At 47.3% G+C, this 15,467-nt stretch overlaps 1 protein-coding gene across 2 annotated transcripts; it reads right to left on the bottom strand.

The window, feature by feature from the left end:
* Positions 1-3,310: 3,310 nt before the first annotated feature.
* LOC311524863 (uncharacterized protein) lies at positions 3,311-13,571 on the bottom strand. Of its 2 annotated transcripts, none has more exons than XM_084636439.1 (3): positions 13,554-13,571; positions 4,382-5,327; positions 3,311-3,720 (listed from the first exon to the last, which is right to left on the bottom strand). In XM_084636439.1, the coding sequence occupies exons 2-3, from the start codon at positions 4,908-4,910 to the stop codon at positions 3,422-3,424; spliced, it is 828 nt and encodes a 275-aa protein (XP_084492565.1). In that variant the 5' UTR covers positions 4,911-5,327; positions 13,554-13,571; the 3' UTR covers positions 3,311-3,421. The 2 variants fall into 2 exon arrangements, with proteins under 2 accessions (XP_084492565.1, XP_084492566.1); XM_084636440.1 differs by lacking the exon at positions 13,554-13,571 and adding an exon at positions 6,404-8,627.
* Between the last annotated feature and the right edge of the window lie 1,896 nt (positions 13,572-15,467).

Consider the following 15,467-nt stretch of genomic DNA (forward strand, 5'->3'; position numbering starts at 1 on the left):
TAAGATGATAAATATCTGTTATAACAGAGGTGAGCAAACTATGGCCCACGGGAACATCCTGCCGGGCCCTTGAGCTCCCAGCCCCTCCCCTGCTGTCTCCCCTCCCCCGCAACCTCTGGGCGGTGTTGCTAGCTCTGGCCGGGCCGCATGGCTGCAAGCTCCTGTCTCTCTGAGCGGCATGGTAAGGGAGCAGGGGCAGGATAAGGGGCAAGGGGTCCCATGGAGGCAGTCAGGGAACAGGGGACAGTTGGATGGGGCAGAAGTTCTGCAGGGGAGGGGCCGGTCAGGAGACAGGGGGGTTGGGATAGGGGTGTGGGAGTCCTGGGGGCCTGTCAGGGGTTGGATAGAGGGTGGGATTCCAGGGGGAGGTTGGATGGGTCGGGTTCTGAGGGGGCGGGAAGTGGTAGACAGGGGGCGAGGGCCAGGCTGTTTGGGGAGGCACAACCTTCCCTACCTGGCCCTCCATACAGTTTCGCAATACTGATGTGGCCCTTGGGCCAAAAAGTTTGCCCACCCTGTGTTATAGACAGGGAGTTGAACTGCTTTTCTTGGGGCATGGCTACACTTGCAAATGTAGAGCGCTTTGAATTAAACTGGCCTTTGGAGAGCACAATAGGGAAAGCGCTGCAGTCCGTCCACACTGACAGCTGCAAGCGCACTGGTGTGGCATGTTTGCGGCACTTGCAGCAGCACTGGGAGCAGTGCATTATGGGCAGCTATCCCACAGAGCACCTCTTCCCATTCTGGCGCTGTGGCTTGTGGGAAGAGGGCAGGGGGTGCGGGGCATTCTGGGTCCTGTCCCAACGCCCTGTGATGCATCAGTTCACATCCCAACAATCCCTGTGCATCCGTCCACATTTGGCACCATCTTTCAACGTTTTTTGTACTGCGCACTCTGTCTTCCTTTTCGGACTGTGGGAATGGAGCCCAAACTGCTGAGGAATGTGCTGACGAGTCTCGTCAGCACGTCACATTTGGCAGTTGAGTTATTCCTTATCATCCAAAGTGACAGTGAGGGCTCCAGCGATATCGACTTGAGTAATGCATATGACACGAGTTTGCTTGTGGCATTCACGGACATGCTGCTTTTGGGCTCGGGAAACAAGCACTGAGTGGTGGGATCACATCATCATGCAAGTCTGGGATGACGAGCAGTGGCTGCAGAACTTTCGGATGAGAAAAGCCACTTTCATGAGACTGTATGAGGAGCTTGCCCCCACCCTGCGGCGCAAGGACAAGAGATTGAGAGTTGGTCTGACAGTGGAGAAGTGGGTGGCTATTGCAATCTGGAAGCTGGCAACTCCAGACAGCTACCGATCGGTTGCTAACCAGTTTGGAGTGGGAAAGTCGACAGTTGGAATCATGTTGATGCAAGTTTGCAGGGTCATTAATCACATCCTGCTCAGAAGAACCGTGTCTCTGGGTAACATGCATGACATTGTGGATGACTTTGCACAAATGGGTTTCCCTAACTGCAGAGGGGAGATAGATGGCACACATATTCCAATTCTGGCACCAGCCCACCTAGCCTCCGAGTACATTAATCGGAAGGGGTATTTCTCTATGGTTCTCCAGGCGCTTGTGGATCACTGTGGGCGTTTCATTGACATTAACACAGGCTGGCCTGGAAAGTTGCATGACGCATGCATCTTTTGGAACACTGGACTGTTCAGGAAGCTGCAAGCCAGAACTTTTTTCCCAGACCAGAAGATCACCGTAGGGGAAGTCGAAATGCCAATTGTGATCCTTGGAGACCCTGCTTACCCTTTAATGCCGTGGCTCATGAAACCCTCCACAGGGAGCCTTGACAGCAGCAAGGAGCGGTGTTGGATCATATTAAAGAAGTTCTGTATTAAAATCACACATGAGTTTGACTCCCCATAGTTTAAATTCCAGGGTATTACTAATTAAAAGGTCTCTTGGTTTTTGGTCTCTTGGTTTTACTGTTTCTCCCCTCTCTGTATGAAACTTGCAAGCTGCTAATTGTGTTAGTACATCCTAAGACAGAGTCTGTTCTCAAAGCAATACGTTGTAACAACTACTCACACAGAGAGAGACTCAAAGCGATACTTTGTAACAACAGAAACAACACACAGAGACTCCCCCACCCTCTTGTTGTATTTATCTCGCTTTGTTAACAATTGTGATTAAAATAAAGATAGAGGATGTATGTGGATGGATGCTTGGTGTGGATAATAAATGAATAATCAGGGAGGTGCCAGCCTAGGAGTTCAGTATAGATCGGTTGAAGAATGCGCAGAATGAAGACAACCAGATGACCCCCAGAGGGCAGACTGGAATCTACCCAACAGCCTCAAGAAGGGAGAGCCGAAGATAACATCTGGCAGCACAGAGCCGTCAGGAATGTGCCATCTGCTGATTGATTCAGCAACAGCATGATGAAGCAATTCCCAAAGACTGGCATAGGAAGAAATACCTATAAAAATGGAGTCTAGAAACTGAGAACTTTGGGGTCTGTTTCTGCAAACCAACTTCCAGGAGCACCAGATGTGCATCTGACAAGGCCCTGCTCCCTCCTCGTGTCCAGGCCACCTGGCTAGTGGCTTGGCATGAGCAACTCTAAGGCTGGTAACTATGATAACAACCTTGCAGAACCTCTGTGTGCGTGTGTGTGAATGAATGTGTGAATAAATATGAAATTAAATGGAATGTTATAGCTATAACTAACTGCTTACTATGATTCTTTCTGTATTCACAATAAATGTGGCATTTTTCTTATTCCCTTTAATAAGATCCTGCTGGTTTTTATTTTATTGGTATAACAGCAGTTCAACAACAGGCTGAGCCAGTGCAGAATGTCTGCGGAGTGTGCTTTTGGCCAATTAAAGCATCGTTGGCACTTTCTGTATGGGAAGCTGAACCTGGCCGATGACAGCATCCCTGTGGTTATATCCGCATGCTGTACCCTCCATAACATTTGTGAAGGGAAGGGTGAACAATTCACTCAGGCATGGAACTCGGAGGTTCAAGACCTGGAGGCTGAATTTGAACAGCCAGAGAGCATGACTAGTAGAGGGGCCCAGTGTGGAGCTGCAAGGATTAGGGATGCCTTGAGGGAGCAATTTGAGGCTGAAAACCACCAGTAATGTCTGGTGCCCTGCACGGGAGTGAAGTGCAGTGGTTCAAATGTTAGTAGGAATCTGTATTTGCTACAATGACTTGCAGTGCCTGTTTCTTTCCTGGGATAAGGTATCTTTTACTTTATGCAATAATAAAGAATGTTTTCAAAGCCAAAAAAATCTATTTATTGAAAAGAAAATTAATTTATTAAAAAGAAACACAACTGCTTGGGAAACAGAAAGGGCAAGGGGGTAGGGTGAGGAACGGTACAATCACTGATTTGCGTATGTCCTGTTCTCATACTCAGACTTCCTGTCTGGAATGCTGTGCAATGAGTGCTTCACTTCAGGATGGCTATACTGCATGGAGATGGGGATAGAGTCCGCTTGGTGCTCCATATGCTTATCAGCTGATCCGTGCTTTGCTGCCGGAGCACAGTGCTTTTGTGCCAGCGCTCCTCAGTCTGCTGGCGGATCCTCCTTTCACTGTCCTGCCATTCCTGCACTTTCTGATTTTCATTACTTGAATGCTGCATTACTTCATGCAAAATGTCTTCCTTGCTTCTACGTGGCCTCTTTCTGTATCTTTGGAGTCTTTTGGCTGGTGATAACATGGACAACTGAGATCTCAAGGTTGCATCTGTAAAGGCAAAATGCAACACTTAACAGAGGCAGCATTGTTCACACCAGACAGAACAATGATTCCCCTGTACTTAAGGGCAAGCACAGTCTACACAATAGCATAATTTGCCCGTCCCAAAGCGAGCACACATAACCCACGGGAGCCCCAAAATGGTGAGTAAGCACAAGCGTGACTGATTGCTTCATGGCTGTACTGTCCTCTGGGTTTCTGTGTCTTGGGGAGAGCCAACAGTGGCAGGGGGCCCCTATACTGAACACTGTCCCCACATTTTCCACAGCAGTTCGTCCTGGAAGATATCTCGCTGCTGAGGGTGACCTGGGAAGCAAGGGAGGGTCTTCTACTATAATACAGCTTCCACCTGGGCCCATATGCTGCTTGCCTGTGTGCAGCAATGGTCCCCCCCACCCATCACGGCACAGTGGTGTGGACATGTTACCCAACTGGGACAAGGACCACAGTAGCTCTCCCAAGAAACCTGCGCAAGCGCATTGCTAAACTTCTGGATGAGACCTTTGAAGAAATCACTGAGGCTGATTACTGCGATGTGAGAGAGCACATCAACACCCTATTCCACATCTACGCATGCATGCAGCCCTAACCCTTCTCTCCCCAAGAGCTCGCACCGAATAACTTCCTTCCCAAAATAAAAGCCGCTTACTGGGAACCTCCTCTGGTGTTTGTCCTTCCCCAAGCACTGGCTGCTGCAACTGGCTACCTTCCTTCTGGCTTAAGAACAGCTCCTGGCTGCATGCATCTAGGGATGCCGGGGTGTCTTCCTCTGCCTCAGCACCCTCGCTCCTGCTTTGCTCCTCCTTCTTCTCCTTCTGCCTTGTTGCACTGGGCTCTGAAGTGTCTATGGTGGTATTCGGAGTGGAGGTGAGGTCACCCCCAAGTATCGCATCCAGCTCTTTGTAGAAACGGCAGGTCGCAGAGGCAGCACCAGAGCAGTGGTTTGCCTCGTGGGCTTTGTGGTAGACATTTTGCAGCTTCTTCACTTTAAACCTGCACTGCAGAGCGTCCCAGTCATGGCCCCTTTCCATCACGTCTCTTGATATCTGCCCAAAGGTATCATAATTCCTATGGCTGGAGTGCAGCTGGGACCTGACAGCTTCCTCCCCCCAAACACTGATGAGGTCCAGCACCTCACCATTGGTCCATACTGGGGATTGCCTGGCGTGTGGAGGCATGATCACCTGGAAAGATTCGCTGAGAGCACTCCATGCCTGGCTGAGCAAACAGGAAGGGGATTTTCAAAATTCCCAGAGAATTTAAAGGGCAGGTCTGAAGGTTGGTCACCTGAGGGCAGGGCAGTAGAGTTCAAAATGTGATGACCAGAGTGGCTAGAACAGGCATTGTGGGACACTTCTGGAGGCCAATCAGAGTGCACTAACAGACCAGGGCGTCCACACTGGTGCTGCGGCGCTCCAGTGGGGGCGCATCAAGCATTATTCCACTCTCCAAGGTGGAGTAGCAGGAGTGCTCTAGCCGCGGAGTCCGGGCGCTCTACGTGCCTTGCCAGTGTGGACGGGTAGTGAGCTAGGGTGCCCGGAGCTCCTTTAATGCCTTCTAACTCACAAGTGTAGCCAAGCCCTTTGGTTCAAGACCTAAAAATTCGGAGAAAAGAAGCTGAATAGCTGTTCTTTATGAAGGAAGGAAGTCAACATATACATTCAGGACTGAGTATTGGGCTAGAGGAGGGCAGAGAAAGGAACTAAGGATATGTCTACACTGGCAAGTTTCTGCACCACAAGTTATACCACTTTTATTAAAATGCTGGAATTAAAGTGCTGTTGCCTGTCCACACTGTGCTCCTTGTGACACTGAAGCGCATCCACATTAGCAGCTCTTGCAATGGCAAAGACAGCAGCACACTGTGGTAGCTATCCCACTGTGCAACTGGCCACAGGGTGCTTTGGGAAGGGTTTGCAATGCCTCATGGGGCAGGCACAGCATCACATGATTCAGTTTTCTCAGTCCCATCTTCCATGGGCATCCTAATACATTGCCAGCTGCTTTTCAGCTGAAGTGGGGGTGGGCGAAAAGAGAGAGAGAGAGAGAGAGAGTGTGTGTGTATGAGAGAGAGCATGCTGTCTTGTAAGTTCAGACAATGGCAGGAAGCAACCAGTCCTGAGGTGGGGGAGGGGGAAACCCTGACATCAGCCCCTGCCTCCCTCCCCGGGCTCTCTGCACAGCAATCTCTCTCTCACACACAGACACCTGCCTCTGTGTTCAACAGCACGAGCATTCCACATTAATGGTTTGCTTTGTGTCCCGGAGCAGATCAGCACAGCACACAATGGCTGTCAGAAATGGTGCTTTGAAAGTGGAGGGGCGTATGTCTCCAGGGCAGCCAAGTTCAAAACAACGAGCAGAGCGGTCACTCGAGGCATTATGGGACAGCTCCGGAGGCCAATTACAGCACAGAAAGCAATCAAGTGTCTACACTGGCAATAGAGCACTGGAGCCTCTGCGCAAACAGCCTGACGACTCTCCTCGAGGTGGTTTTTTTTTTTTGCAGCGCTCCAATTGAGGAGTTTCTGCTCACGAAGTGGCTTGGCAGTATGTACCCGTCTGCAGTTTGAGTGCAAAAAGTGGCTTTACTGCTCAGAAACTTGCCAGTGTAGACCAGCCCTAAGGTTCACATCTGAAGTAGCAAGATAAAAATAAACATTGACTTGACTTTTGTTCAGCTCTGGTGATGTTTGAAAGGGAGGTCCAATATGGAGGTGGTCCACAATGAAGGTTGAAAAACAGGACAGGCTCTTTTACACTCAGCTCAGTGCAGCATGTGTTTTTTGGGAAGACTTAGTCTTCAGGATTTCTGCAGCCCCAGTCACACAGACTTCACTTGTAAACAACGCTGGTTGGAAAATGCTGCTGAGAACCACATCATGTTACAGACATCAAACAAATTAGCAGAATAGGAAAGGGTCTATCTAAAATGGCAAGAAAAAATGTCATCTACATAACAACCCTCCCTTTGCTTGAATAAAATACAAGTGAGGCAGAACTACCTCACCCTTTCTGTGTAGTTGTATTCTTTGGAACTTGTTCAACTGCAAAGTGTGCCAGTTTATACAGCGCAGCTTCTGCTGCCAGATCCTGTTGCCATCAGCTGTTATTGTAATTCACAATCATAATTGGGAACTGAGCTATTTTGAATGAATCACTTGACAAATTTAGCATGAAAATCAGTTTATAAGCAGAAAAATGGGCTAACTGTTGGGTAGTTTATGAACAAGTTTCAGCCTAGGAATTGTATATGAACTGTGGTTTGTAGATTCATCATTGTGTGCTAGGACTGCTTGACCACATAGTATTGTTTCTGTTCCCTGATTGGAGGAGACTGTGTGTACCAAAGAGGGAGAACCTGTGATCAAGTCACTGAACCTTTGATTTTCTCTGGAGAGGACAGAAGCAGTTTACATGATTGGCAGAATTATGGCATTTGGAATCTTTTTCTTTCCTGGCCACGTGAATCACACTTTGTCTGAAACATCACTGCTAGAAAAGCCAGGAAATTCTACAATCAGATACAATGCAATCTGATTTTAAAGTTAAGTTTGTCATTACATTCACACCATAACTGTGAGTTGCACATGTACATGCAATCCTAGCAATCAAGAGTGAGGTTAAAGCATTGACTGGCTATTTAATGTGTGTGTGTGTGTGCTGGCTGTGACAATGATTGGTTATACTGTCCTAACTCCAAGAGAACAGTTACATGTTTTTGTCCATCGTAAAGTGAGTAATCATATAGGTAAAATGAATAAGACCATATGAAATAGCAAGCTGAATATAAACTTTGATCTTATTTTCACCCAGTTCAGTTAATGCTTGAAAGGAGGATCCATTGCACAGGTTTTCTATTTCTTTGAGATGAGGTGGAAGATTAGCTTGCAGTAAAGCCAGATCAATTAATGATGGTGATTGTGAAATCCTTCAGTGCACCCTGACTACATATCTACACACTGCAACTAGACTGGAAGCTGGCCCATGCAAGCTGACTCAGGCTCAGGAAAAAGGGCTGTTTAATTGTAGTGTAGATGTTTGTGCTTGGGCTGCAGCCTGAGCTCTGGGATCCTCTCACCGCACAGGATCCTAGAGTCTGCGTCACAGTGTGTTTTCAGTATTCAAAGAGCAGAATACTACACAGAGGAGCACATACATCCTGCTGCTACAGCATGGAGGAGCAGGCCCAGGGCTGACCCTCTGAACAATCTCATCGACTTCTTCCTGAAATCTCTAGAGAGCGCTAGTCAATTTCCCACAGGTGACAAGTTAGGGGAACAAGCCTCCTATTCACTCCCCTGAAAACACCAACAGAGTTAGTGAAAATCCAGTCAGCCTTAAAATAAACAAACAAAAGTGTGTGTGGGGAAACAGATGCTGAACTAGGTTAGCAGCCCATGGTACCTCACTCACATACAAGATGTCACCTGCTTATTCAAATATGCTCAAACACTCAACTGACATTTTCTTATTGTCTGATATACACAAATTCAAAGTTGTGGTTCCTACAAAGTAATTACTTTGAAACAATGTGTATGCAAACAAAAACAAAACAAAAAAAATAGAAGGCAGCAAAATACTATATAGTCTACACTTGTCTACACTTACTGGGGGATTGATGTTCGATACATTGGCGGTCAATTTAGCGGGTCCAGTGAAGTCCCGCTAAATCGACCGCAGATCACTCTCTCGTCGACTCCTGCACTCCACCAGATCGAGTAGGGGGAGTCGACAGGAGAGCATCTCCCACTGACATCGCGTAGTGTGGATCCAGAGGTAAGTAGGTCTAAGTTACATCCATTTGAATTATGCTATTCACAGAACTCATATTGCGTAGCTTAGATCGAATTTCCCCTGTAGTGTAGACAAGGCCTAAGAGAGTTACAGATGCTCTGGAAACATAAAATTGGCATTCCAAACTTCCTTCTTAACTTAGTTTTTGTATTTAATTGTAGAAAGCTGTTGTAATTCAGTTTGTAAATTTCCAAGCTTTAAATAGTGCTAGGTAGGCACTCTCCCCCTTCAATTCAGAGCAAATCTAAGAATGCAATGGTCATCTGTCTTGGATTAAAACAAGCGACCCTAGTATTTAATAGAATATCACTTTGAGTAACAAAGAAAAAACGGTTACCTACCTTTTGCAACTGTTGTTCTTCGAGATGTGTTACTCATGTCCATTCTATTCCAGGTATGTGCGCATCCACGTGCGCAGTTGGAGACTTTTGCCTTATTGGTATCAGTAGGGTCAGCTATGGTACCGTGTTGAGTGCCGCACTTATGCGTCTGTATATTAGGCGTCGCCGACGTTACACCCTCACAGTTCCTTCCTGTTGGCACCTCTGACAGATGGGTAGGAGGGCAGGTAATGAAATGGACATGAGCAACACATCTCACAGAACAGTTACAAAAGACAGGTAACTGTTGTTCTTCAAGTGCTTGCTCATGTTGATTCCATTCTAGGTGACTCACAAGCAGTATCCTCGGAGGTGGGCTGGGATTTCACCGTTTGGCGGCTTGCAGTACTGCTCTACCGAAGCTAGCATCATCCAGGGCCTGCTGGATAAGTGCATAGTGGGACGTTAACGTATGGACAGATGACTAGGTGGCCGCCCTACTGATGTCCTGGATAGGCATTTGGGCCAGAAAGGCTGCCAAAGAGGCCTGCACCCTGGTCGAGTGGGCAGTTACAATCGCCGGGGGTTGCACCTTTGCGTGATCATAGCAATAGAGAATGCTGGTGGTGATCCAAGAAGAAATTCTTTGAGCAGACACTGGGCGACCTTTCATTCTGTCGGCCACGTTGTTTTGCAGAATGGCTTTGTCCTTTCAATGCAGAAGGCTAGTGCCCACCTGATGTCTAGGGAATTCAGCCTATGCTACACCTCTGACATACGCGGCTTTGAAAAAAAGACAGGTAAGAAAATATCCTGGCTTGTATGAAACTGAGAGGCCACCTTGGGCAGGAAGGCTGGGTGTTGCCTCATCTGGACTGTGTCTTTGTAAAAGACCATACAATAGATACGCTGGAGGGGAGGGATAGGATAGGATACAGAAGGACCTAGACAAATTGGAGGATTGGGCCAAAAGAAATCTGATGAGGTTCAATAAGGATAAGTGCAGGGTCCTGCACTTAGGACGGAAGAACCCAATGCACAGCTACAGACTAGGGACCGAATGGCTAGGCAGCAGTTCTGCGGAAAAGGACCTAGGGGTGACAGTGGACGAGAAGCTGGATATGAGTCAGCAGTGTGCCCTTGTTGCCAAGAAGGCCAATGGCATTTTGGGATGTATAAGTAGGGGCATAGCGAGCAGATCGAGGGACGTGATCGTTCCCCTCTATTCGACATTGGTGAGGCCTCATCTGGAGTACTGTGTCCAGTTTTGGGCCCCACACTACAAGAAGGATGTGGATAAATTGGAGAGAGTCCAGCGAAGGGCAACAAAAATGATTAGGGGTCTGGAACACATGACTTATGAGGAGAGGCTGAGGGAGCTGGGATTGTTTAGCCTGCAGAAGAGAAGAATGAGGGGGGATTTGATAGCTGCTTTCAACTACCTGAAAGGGGGTTCCAAAGAGGATGGCTCTAGACTGTTCTCAATGGTAGCAGATGACAGAACGAGGAGTAATGGTCTCAAGTTGCAGTGGGGGAGGTTTAGATTGGATATTAGGAAAAACTTTTTCACTAAGAGGGTGGTGAAACACTGGAATGCGTTACCTAGGGAGGTGGTAGAATCTCCTTCCTTAGAGGTTTTTAAGGTCAGGCTTGACAAAGCCTTGGCTGGGATGATTTAACTGGGAATTGGTCCTGCTTTGAGCAGGGGGTTGGACTAGATGACCTTCTGGGGTCCCTTCCAACCCTGATATTCTATGATTCTATGATATAGGGCAGTTCTGAGGTGAGTGCCCTAATCTCGGAGACCCAGTGGGTAGATGTTATTGCGACCAGGAACATGATCTTCCAGGACAGGTGATGGAGAGATCAGGAAGCAAGAGACTTGAAGTGGGGACTCAGGAGCCACAACAGCACCAGATTCAGGTCCCACGGAGGAACAGGGTCCTTGATGTGCGGGTAAAGGTGCTCGAGGCCCTTGAGGAAACTGACCCTCATGTCCTGGGCCAAAACTGACCTACCCTCGAGGGGGGAATGGAAGGCCGAGATAACTGCCAAATGGACCTTGATAGATGAAGGGACAGGCCTTGGAGCTTGAGATGCAGAAGGTAGTCCAGGATTAACTGCAGCGACGCTTGCTTGGGCTGAATGCCTTTATGCGACATTCAGCAGGCGAACCGCTTCCATTTGGCAAGGTAGGTTGCTTTGGTGGAGGGCTTTCTACTGCCCAACAGGACATGTTGGACACTGCCGCTCCAAAACATTCAACCATGCGGCAGCCAAACCGTCAGTTGCAGTGTCTCCAGGTCTCCAGACTGCCATGGTTTTTTGACAGTAGGTCCGGTTGGAGCAGCAGTCGTAACGGAGCGGCCACCGAGACGTCCAGCAGTGTGCTTAACCAGTGCTGGCACGGCCAAGCCAGTGCTATGAAGATCACCTTCACCCTGTCCTGCTTGATCTTCATGAGAACTCTGAATTAACGGAAGTGGGGCGGGGGAGAGGGGGTAGGCGTAAAACAGAGCTCCCGACCATGGCAGCAGAAAAGCATCTGACAGGGAGCTCCTGTTGATTCCTCAAATTGAGCAGAAAACATGGCATTTCCTGTTCTGTTTGGACACAAACAGGTCCACCTGGGGAGTTCCCCATTTACGGAAGATGAAGCTGATCCCTCCCAGATGGAGGGGCCACTCGTGGCGAGATGAGAAGGTCCTGCTGAGGCGATCTGCCAAAGTGTTCTTGGCCCCAGGGAGGTGAGTGGTCACAAGATGAAGGTCGTGCTGCAGTTCCCAGAACCTGAGGGCTTCCTGGCAAAGGAAAGACAATCTGGCGCTGTCTTGCTTGTTGATATAAAACATAGCTGCTGTGTTGTCCATTAGTAATTGGACCGCTTTGTTTACATGTGAGGTAGGAAGGCTTGACTGGTCAGGCGAAAAAGTCTGAGCTCTCTGACGTTGATATGGAGGGATCGATCATGACTGGATCAATAACCTTGTGTGCTGAGATTGCCCGGGTAGACTCCCCCACCCCAGATGCAATGCATTGGAGACGAGTGTCACCGACGGGGAAGTAGTCGCAAAGGGGACTCCTGCCAACACTAATGTAGGATCCTGCCACCAGCTGAGTGACAACAGTATGCAGTTCGGAATCCAGATCACCCAGTCCAGGCTGTGTCTGTTGGGGACGTAGACCGACGCCAGCAACACCTGCAAGGGCCTGAGGCGGAGCAGCATATGCTGGACCACGCAAGTGCAGGCCATCATGTGTCCCAACAAGTACCCAGGGGAGGGGTGTATATCCTGCGGTCCCAGCCCTGGAGCTGCCACGGCAGGGAGAGGTGCCTCTCCCCCAGCCCAGTTGCTGCGGGGGGAGGGGGAGAAAGAGCTGCAGGGAGTCCTCTCTGCTGACTGTAGCCCCAGAGCACGCTCCTGCACCCCAAACCCCTCATCCCTGGCCCAACCCCAGAGCCCTCACCCCCAGCCAGCATCCTCACATTCCTGCACCCCAACTCTCTGCCCCAGCCCGAGTGGGAGAGCTCCGATGCAGGATGAAGCACAGCCTCCATGAGGAGGACCCTCAAATGGATATCCTGCTCCTTTTGGGTTCTAGGTCGAACGTTTTTACAGATTTGACACTTGTTCTTCCTATGGGACTCCCCCAAACACTTCAAGCAGCAGTCGTAGAGGTCACTGATAGGCATCAGCCTGCTGCTTGACGAACATGGTTTGAAGCTCGGACAGCAAGGCATGCTTCGCTCTAGGACGAAGTCCCAGCCAAGACTCTAACTACCAACTAACTTAACACTTAACTGAATGGCTAACTAAGTACCTACAAACTGTGCACAGAGAAGATAACAAAGATTGTAAAGAACTGCTAATGCTCTTGCGATCTGCAAGACAAGGTGCTCCAACCAATCGTCACCGGCAGTAACAAGGAACTGAGAGGGCGGGCAGCGCCTAATATACCGACTCATGAGGGTGGCACTCCAAGGGGTGCCACAGCTGACCCTACTGATACCACCAAGACAAAAGTCTCTGACAACTGTGCACGTGGGTACCCACACACCTAGAATGGAATTGACATGAGCAAGAACTCGAAGAAGAAAAGCAGTTAGGGATGCAATTATAGATTCTTTCTCAGTTTGGAAGAGGAATCACTACGATGTGTTGTGCTTCTTTTATGATTAACTTATCTAGGTGTGGTTTAATGAACTAGAATATAGCATAAAACTGGGACTTCTTCAAAGCTTTTATATCATACTGTAGTCCCGCTTTTGTTTGATCCCTTTGGCACAGTGGACACCAGTTGATACCACTTTATTCTCAGAATCCATCTATTGGGCCTGATTGTTTTCTCACACGAGTTTTATAGAGGTGTAACTCAATTGTACAGACAAGGACTAACTCAGTTGCATTCAAGTGTGAGATTACAACCAGGCTTGTTATCTCTGATAAGCATATCAAAAAATCATTGATTGCCTCAGAGGGAAGTAATTTAAATCCCATGCAATCTGTTGGTTCTTCTTAGAATTGCTCTCAACTGACTATTACCTGTCTCCTTAAATAAAGGTATCTCTAAATAAAAGTTCTTGTTAGGAAGTTTTATCAACCATAGCCCTGTGTAGGTCTTTTCCTGTAAATACAAGAAATGAGCAAATTCATTATAATACTATTTCACTAAAATAAATACAAAGCAGATCTGAAGACATACATTTTTGACTGATTGATGGCATTTTCAGTAGTTTTCCTGCTGTTTTACAACCATCTCAGCATTCTGCAGTATGAAGTAGACTGATGGCAATACCATATGACTATGATATGGCAGACCTTTCTGTCTATAAAGGAGCAGTAGATAGAATCCATTCCTCCGATGCCTGCCAGGACTGCTTCTTGAAACTACTGTTAGTAATCATAAGTCTCTGAATGCTGCCCTCTAATGGTCTATTTGGGCTATTGATTTAACAATTCAGTTTTGTTTAAAAACTATTTAACATGTATTTTGTTTAGGAGGTACGTTTGTTTGGTTGTTTTTAAACACCACAATAAATCAAAGGCACATGTGAATTTTTTTTAAAAAATAACTTTGTTTTCAAATTCAAACCATTTGCTGAGCAATGGGCCCTGTCTTGATTCTTGAGATTTGAAAAAGGGATCAATGGGGATTTGTTTTGTTTCTTGTTATGTATCACCATCTTGCTTCCATCTTATTGATTCCTTAGGAATCTGGAATAATGTTTTATTCTGTCAGATTTTGGCTGTTTGGCAGAACATGTAGAAGCAATGTGTGTGCCAGGGAATACAGCAGAGAGATTTTAAAACATTGTAAACTGCGTTTGTTGCTTTATACTTCATCTGTTCAGTAGCCTGACTACATTCTGCTTTGTATTGTGATCCTGTCAGTTAGACAGACTAAGGATGCCAGGACAACTCATTAAGGAATTCAGTCCCTTTCAAAGAATATCTAGGTATGACAGGAAGTGGTACTGGTGGACCAACCAATATTGTCTTCCATAGACCAGCCTATTTTACTCTTGCCACACTGTCTTCTCCATACGAGAGTGGAGTTCATCCTATCACTAAGATAACTGCAGCTGGAGTAGAGAAATGTTTTCTTCAGGATGAAAACTACTAGAGCTCCAGGGCTAGGATAAACATTTGTGCACTGTCACACAAACCCAAACTGGATCCAGTTTCAGAAACTGAGAAGAGTGCCACCAAAGAGGAAAAAGCCTAAGCATTACCTGAGCAATTTGTTTGCTAAATGTGTGCTGCTATGAGAATACTAGTAACAAACTACTTCAAAGAGGACCTTAAAAAACAAAACAGTGGGAGGTAAGGCACACCACAAGTTTCCTTGAAAGAAACCTTGTGTCTGGGGAAAAAAACCCAACCCCCTTCCCCCAAACCAGGAATGGATTTTTTTTAAGGTGGGGGGAGAGGAATCCCATAAATCTTTCTAAACATTTGTGTTATTAGTAGTGAAAATACTTACCCCACCCTTTCTTGAAATTCTTTGGGGGAAAATACACCACTCCCACCATTAAAATGAAAATGAAGGAACAAATTCACCAAAGCCACAGCGATATCCTCGCAAAAGGGGCTCTGCTACAATTTTTTTGCCTATCAGCAATTCCCTGGAAAGAGTCCCATTCCCTAACCCGTCCTCACCCAAATCCATTCTGTAATCTTCCCCGACGAACCCTTCAGTCTTTCCACCCTCCACCTCAGTACCTCTACACCCAACAGTATCTCAGAATCTTCTCTAAGCGGCTCCGTGAGTGGCAGCTGTTTCTCACAGCAGTGGAGGTGGCCAGTGTTTTCTTGTGAGCTCTAGCTGTGGGATGGGAAGTTGAAGGTGTTCTTTTTGATTCTTTACAGAGTAGATCTGCTGTAACTACTGGAGGTCTCTTCCTCCTCACGTGCTATCAGCATACACTTCACATGAGGCTAGCTTTAAATTCAAGGGACATTTAGTTAGATGATTCTTTGGGATATACCACAAAAATAAACTGATTTCGGGTGCAAATGCTCTTTAAGAACTCTAGTCTCCTGCAGCAGAAGTGCAGCCAAGCTGCATGCATTTTCCATTTAACCACAACAATCCATTTGCATTAATTTCAAGGCT

This window comes from Lepidochelys olivacea (assembly GCF_965140295.1).
Source record: "Lepidochelys olivacea isolate rLepOli2 genome assembly, chromosome: 8".
NCBI lineage: Eukaryota > Metazoa > Chordata > Testudines > Cheloniidae > Lepidochelys > Lepidochelys olivacea.

What these genes read in the sequence shown, in the direction of transcription:
- LOC311524863 (XM_084636439.1), bottom strand. Translation starts at nt 4,910, where the DNA reads ATGCCTCCACACGCCAGGCAATCCCCAGTATGGACCAATGGTGAGGTG. An exon ending in AACACCAGAGGAGGTTCCCA is followed by an intron (nt 3,721 to 4,381) that starts GTAAGCGGCTTT and finishes TTGCCTTTACAG; the next exon opens with ATGCAACCTTGAGATCTCAG.